The 6,797-nt window shown below is 57.7% G+C and overlaps 1 protein-coding gene across 1 annotated transcript; it reads right to left on the bottom strand.

The window, feature by feature from the left end:
- Positions 1-4,503: 4,503 nt before the first annotated feature.
- Positions 4,504-6,438, bottom strand: LOC125184511 (forkhead box protein E3-like). The gene is given in 5 exon segments (XM_066983644.1): positions 4,504-4,781; positions 4,820-5,318; positions 5,321-5,400; positions 5,507-5,679; positions 6,013-6,438. Coding segments are annotated over 5 exon segments (1,203 nt in total). The 5' UTR covers positions 6,292-6,438; the 3' UTR covers positions 4,504-4,609.
- Between the last annotated feature and the right edge of the window lie 359 nt (positions 6,439-6,797).

Here is a 6,797-nt window from a genome sequence, read left to right on the forward strand (position 1 = left end):
TTCGGTGTTTTGTTTTTTAACTTTCAAAGCAAGAGCAGGTTTGGCCGAATGTATTTTGGAGAGGGAGTGAGAGGGGAGTGTGTGATGGGGGGAGGGCTTGAGTGATGGGGTGGGGGAGAGACGGATGTTTATTTAATGCAGAAAAAAGCAATAAAAATAAAAAACCATTATAAAAAAATAAAAAAAAAAACAAAGAAGTCTTAGCACTTTGCGATGGAACGGGTACTTTGAGATCACTTTATCTTAATTTAAAAAGCAAAAGCAAAAGATGTTTACAAGTCAAAACCAACTTCTACGGAAAAAAAAAAATATTATTAAAAATCCTAAATTTATTTTTGTAAGAAAAATGTGTATATATATATATATATTTAAAAAAAAAAACACATAGGCAGAATCCAAGGTATATTTCGTGGAGTAATAAAAGCCGAAAGGTGTCCAATGTGAGGAACGATGCTAATTAGGTTCTGTGACATGCCCTGAAAATAGACCCTCAGAAGTCATTGCACTTCACAAAATGGAAGCTTGAATTTTAGGCAGGAATCATGTTTTTTTTTTTTTTTTTTGTTTTCGTGTATTGTTCATTTCTCCCCACCCCCCCCCACCCCCCCCCCCACGCCCCTCTCTTTTTTAAAAACAAAACAAACAAACAAAAAGAAATTGTTAAATGTTTCATAGCCAGTGCTACTCCAGATGTGTCTCCTGTCCCCGGCCTGGTTGTGCCCACGGACCCAGCGCCGCGCCGTGGGGCCTGGTGCCGTGGGGCCCGGTGCCGTGGGCCCGGTGCCGTGGGGCCTGGTGCCATGGGGCCGGTGCCGTGGGGCCTGGTGCCGTGGGGCCCGGTGCCATGGGCCCGGTGCCGTGGGGCCCGGTGCCATGGGGCCGGTGCCGTGGGGCCTGGTGCCGTGGGGCCCGGTGCCGTGGGGCCCGGTGCCGTGGGGCCGGTGCCGTGGGGCCCGGTGCCATGGGGCCGGTGCCGTGGGGCCCGGTGCCATGGGCCCGGTGCCGTGGGGCCGGTGCCGTGGGGCCGGTGCCGCGTGCCCTCTGCCACCACCCTCGCACCAGGCCCCATCCTCCGGCCCCCCCCTGCCCTCAGACCACCCCGAGCCAAATCCTGGCGGCCGCACGCGGGGCCCGCGGCGTCCCTCGGCCCCTATCGCTGCCGGGGGGGCCCCGCCTGGGCGCAGCCGATAAACCCCGCGCCTGCCCCCGCCGCCCACCCGTGCCGTCGTCCCCCCGAGGCTGGTGCCAAGCCCCTCGCCTTGCGGCACCGTCCCCCCCCCGGGCACGGGGCCCTGTCCCCATGTGGCGGTGAGCGCCTTGGCTGCCCACGGGGACGGGGACGGGGACGGGGACGGGTCCCAGGGCCCTGTGTGGGGCTTTGCGGAGCACCAGGGCAGGGCCGAACCTCTGCTGAGCACTGGCTGACTCTGGCATATGCAAAAAAAAAAAAAAAACCTAGCGTGGACTTGTAAATAGACAGTTACTTGAGGTTCTTTCTTGTAATCAACGTTGTGGTATTTTCTTTTCTAGTTTGTGTTACTTCTCCTCCTCTCCCCCCCCCCATCGCCTCTCTTCTCCTTTCCTCCCTTCCCCAGCCCCAAAGGAGCATTTTTAAAGCTTGGTGTTTCTCCCCCAGCCACCTTGGAAAGAAAACCCACCGCCCTTTTCCTCCCCTGCCACCAAAGGCGGACAGCAAAAAACAAAAAAAAAAAAGGAGAAAAAATAAGAAAAAAAAAAAAGAGAGAGAGAGAGAATTAGTCTCAGGATTCCCCGTGGAGAGCGCGCCCCCAAGCCCGCGATGTCCCCGTGCCCGCCGGACACTAACCCCACCGTGGCCTCTCCCGCGCCGCCGGACGGACGCCCCCCGTTTGCTGGCAACACTTTAGCACAAGTTTGAGTTTGCACTAAAAAAAAAAAATCAAAAAAATTGCAAAAAAAAAGGAAAAAAAAAGAAAAAACAACAAACAAACAACCTCCCCCGGCCGACCCCGAAGCGATCCGTGCCCGTCTCGGCGGAGGGGGGGGGCCCGCGCCTTAACCCCCCCCCCGAGCCGTGCGAGGGACACCGAGGAAAATCAAAGCGCCTGCAGCCCCCCCCCCCCCGATCATGTTCTGTATATAAGCACCGATTTGTTGTCGTCGTCATTGTCGTCATTATTATTATTTTTTTTTTTTTCAATTCAGGTTGTGATAAAGTGTTGCCAAAGATACTGCTGAGTTAACGACGTTTCAGGAAAAAAAAAAAAAAAAAAAGGAAATGAGAGGAAAAAAGAAAAAACAGAGCCTAAAAACAAAAAGGCAAAGAGCTCCTTGGAAAGCAAACACAGAAATCAAACTGACACAGTAAAAAAAAAAAAAAGGAAAGCTTAAAAAAAAAAAAGATTTCTGCCTGGTTTTCTTTTTTTTTTTTTGGTACAGAAGAGGAAAAAAAAAAAAAAAAACAGCCCACGGCAGCGGGGCCGGGGGGGGCACGGATGGCAGCGAGCCCTGGCCCCAAAGCTGGGGGTCCCGGCTTGTTTGGGGTCAGTGGTTGCGAGGGGGGGGGTCCTGCGCTGGCTTCACGCCCTGCCAGGGCTGGGGGGGCGTTGGGGGGGGGGGGGGGGGGCACCCCGGCTTCGGGCTCCTTCCCCCCCCCCCCCTTATTTTAAAGATGCTGCCTCCCCCCCCCCCCGTGGCACCACCGCAGGGGCTCAGGCCCCACAGCAGTGGGGCCGGAGAGGCTGGGGGGGGTCCCACTGGCGCAGGGATCATCCCCCCGCCCTCGGCTGGGCCAGGGGGGGCTCAGGCAGTGTGAAGGGGAATTTCCCCCCCCCCCAGGAAAAGGGCTCGGCCCCCCCCTTCTCCTTCAGCCCCCCCCAGTCCCAGTGCCGGCGCCCCCAGCCCCAGCTCGCCCCAGGGTCATGCCCCCCCCCCCCCCCGGTAGCGCTCCCGAGGCCAGATTCGACTATTTAAAAAAAAATATAGCTATATATCTATCTATTTATATTTTCGATTTATTATGAAAGTTTTTATTTAAATAAAGAGGAACACTTTAAAAAAAAAAAAGAGCAGTTCCCACGTCACAGGACCGAGCTTTCGTAGCCAGAGGAGCCGGGAGGGTCGGCGGGGAGGGGTGGGGGTGTTTCGGGGAGGGGGCTGCTCGGGACGAGCAGCAAAAATTGCTGCAGCGAAATTCAGTTTTCCTAAAATTATATATATATATACACACATCCCGAGAGCCGATCTGTTCCGGGGCAGGTGGATCACGCGTGAGCCCGAGCCCTGCCCAGGAACTAAACCGATTTGGTGCCAGGAGGCAGAGAGGAGATTCGAGATGGGGCCACAATTTTATTTTTAATTCTTTTTTTTTTTTTTTTTTTTTTCTGCGTCTTTATATATAATCTATTAAAAAAAAAAAAAAAAACCAAGAGATTTCTCTTCTATAAAAGCACTCGCAAAGGTTCATCGGTTTTATGTGTTAAACTACTTTTTGTGGTATCTGGGTAACGAGCGAGGTGAGAAAAGCACAGAAAAGACATTCCATAGATTGTAACTTTGATAGCTCTTTATAAAAAGTGTGGGAGACGAGAAAAAAAAAAAAATAAAATAATAAAAAATGCACTTTTGGGGGGGGCTTTAAAAAAAATAAAATATATATTAAAAATACGCACGCAGCCGCTTGGTCTTCTTGGGAGGCAGAAAGGCTTATCGGGAGCAACAGCCTCGGGGGGGGGGGGGTCCTCTATTTTGGGGCTATTTGAGGCTATTTTATGGTTTTGGGTTTTTGGGGGGTGGGGGGAGATCCTCTTTTGGGGCTATTTGATGTTATTTTATGGTTTTGGTTTTTTTTGGGGGGGGGAGATCGTCTATTTTGAGGCTATTTTATGGTTTTGTTTTCTTTTTTTGGGAGGGATCCTCTATTTTGAGTCTATTTGAGGCTATTTTATGGTTTGGGTTTTTTTTGGGGGGGGAATCCTCTATTTTGAGGCTATTTGAGGCTATTTTATGTTTGTTTTTTTTTTGGGTGGTTGAAGATGAGGCAGGTGCTCCCTCAGCTGGTTTGGGTTGGGGCGGGGGGAATCTGAGGCAGCCCCGTCCCCCCTATTTTGGCCCCCCCCCGTGCCCCCCATCCCCGCTGATTGCCTTAGGGCCGATTTGCCCCCTCTAAGCCGCTTGCGGCGCCGCCGAGGTGCGAGGGCCGGGGCCGTAATCCCGATTTTTGTGTGCAGATTAGGGCTGGGGCAAACCCCGCTGTCCTCCCCCCCCCAGCCCCAGCACGCAGATGGCCGCGATTTAAGGGGTCTTCGGGGCAGGGGGGGGGCTGCTCGGGGACGGGGGGCAGGAACCACAAAGGGCTGAAAATGGGGAAACTGAGGCAGGTTCGGGGTGGCCGCGTGGTTTTGGGGCCGTCGCGTCCCCCCCCAGGATCACGCCTGTCCCCACACAGCCCCAAACCTCCGGACCCCCCTCGACCCAGCCCCACGGGGTCCCCGGGACCCCCGCCCCACTCGGGGGGGGGGCATCGCCAGTGTTATAAGATTAAGTTTGTGTCATAAGCTTCCTAGTTTTCGAGGCCGCTACGAGATTTGGGGGTTTAATCCCCCGGGATTAAGTGGCCAAGTCGTCTTTCTTAGCGAGACGCCCTAATGCCACTTAACACCTGGGATCCGCGATATTCATTAGGGACGTCGGGGACAATTAGCGGCAGAAAAAAAATAAAATTAATAGGGCAGGGCCCCCCCCCCCTCCCCCCCTTCCCTTCTGAAGCAAAACGGCGGCTTAATCGGGCAAATGCAGCCCCGCTGCCCCCCCCCCCCCCCCCCCACCGCAGGGATTAAGCCCCATATGTGCGTCCCGTGGGGGACGGGGACCACCAGGGGCGGTGGCGTGGCCACCCCGGCTGCTCAGTCCCCCCCCGTGTCCCCCCCATGACAGTGCCAGGAGGTGCCAGGCCCCCGATGGGGTCACCCTGATAAAAGGGGGGGGTCCCCAGCAGGGGGCACGGGGACATGGGGACACGGTGCCGGGGGCTGGCTCCGGCCCCATCATGGCCTGTAGGGTTTTTGGGGGGGGGGGGGAGGGTCCCATGGGGGTGCTGGTGGCATCCACGGAGCTCCCTCTGAGCAGGTCCTGCGTGGGGCCCCCATCTGCCCCCCCCCGAAAAAAAAACACACACGAGCACAGGGCTACAGGAAGGGGACGCGGGGACCAGGGAAGAGGGGGGCGAGGACCCGGGGGCCGGGGACCTGTCCCCACCGCGCTCGCTCGGGCAGGGAGAGGCGGGGGGCAGCGGGCAGGGCGAGGGGGGGCAGCACCGGGGGGGCCAGGGGGGGCCCGGCGGGCAGCGGGGGGCAGCAGGGGCAGCAGCAGCTGAGGCCGTACAGGGCGTAGGGGTGGCAGTAGCCGAAGTTCACCGCCAGCCTGCGAGGGGAAGCAGAGCACGGGGTCAGCCCTCAGACCCCAAAAACCACCCGGCCCACCCCGGACACCCCCTTGAACCCCCCCCCCCCGGCCTGGCCCGGCTCACCTGCGGATGCGCCTGCGCGCCCGCCGGCGGTGGTAGTCGCCCTTGGCGAAGTCGTCCACGTTGGCGGGGTGGATGGCCCAGAAGTGGCCCTTGCCGTTGTCGCTGCGGCCAGCTTTGACGAAGCACTCGTTGAGGGACAGGTTGTGGCGCACGCTGTTGCGCCAGCTCTTCTCCTGGGACGAGAGGCGCCGTCAGCCAGCCCCGCGCCCGCCTCGGCGCCCACGCTGGACGTCAGGAGGGACCAGAGCGAACAGCGCCTGACTGACCCGAAGAACCAGCCTGGCCCGAGCTGCACTTCACGAAACCACCGCAGAATTTTGGCCCGCTTTTCCAGCAGGTGGGGTTCAGCAGACAGACGAGGTGAGTCAAACCTCCCCCTGCCCCCCCCGGTCTCATCCCTGCTCCGGTGCTTGGCTCCCAATCGATCCCCCCCTACCCAAGCACCACAACCTGGGGGGTAAAAAGCCCCGAAACAGCGCTGCCGTCCCCCCCCCGCCGGCCCTCACCTTGTTCTTGAAGTAGGGATACTTGTCCATGATCCACTGGTAGATGTCGGACAGCAGCAGCTTCTTCTCCGGGGAAGAGAGGATGGCCGTGGAGATGAGGGCGATGTAGGACTGCGCTGGCTTGTCCCCGGGCTCCGCAGGGGTTCGGGGGGCTGGCGGGGGGCTCCTGCTGGAGGCAGGGGGGGCGCAGGGCCCGCCGCCATCCCGTCCCGACAGCAGGTACTCGATGGTGAAGGAGGCCCCGGGCGGGCGCGTTCCCCCCGGCGCCGCGTCCCCCATGGTCCCCGCAGCGCAGGCGGGTGTCCGCGAGGGGAAGGGCTCGCGGGCCGGCCCCGATAATTAGTGCAGATTACAGGGTTTGCTAATTGTGTTTTCACAAACGGGCTGCCTTTGCAAAGCGGCCTGTTTATCTGGCAAAGCCCCGGGTTTAGCGGGATTTGGGCCTTTAAGCCTCATAAATAAAATGATTAATCCGCTGGAGGTGGAGGAATTCAAAGTGGCACCGAGGTGCCCGCGAGGATGGGGGTGAAGGAGACCCCGCGCCGTCCCCAGCCACCCCCTGCCCACACCTGGACCCTGATGAAGGGGAAACGCACCCAAAAGAGCACCCAAAAGCCCCTATTTGCACCCAAAACCCCCCATTTGCACCCAAAACCCCCGGCAGGAACCAGAGGGGGCTCCGGCCACGGGCACAGGGAGCTGCTGGGGCTTGGGGGCCAGGAGCAATGCGACAAGCAGACAGCGGAGTTAAATGTAAATCTTTCTTTTTATTTAACAAACACTAT

Source organism: Anser cygnoides, chromosome 27, assembly GCF_040182565.1.
Source record: "Anser cygnoides isolate HZ-2024a breed goose chromosome 27, Taihu_goose_T2T_genome, whole genome shotgun sequence".
Classification (NCBI taxonomy): domain Eukaryota; kingdom Metazoa; phylum Chordata; class Aves; order Anseriformes; family Anatidae; genus Anser; species Anser cygnoides.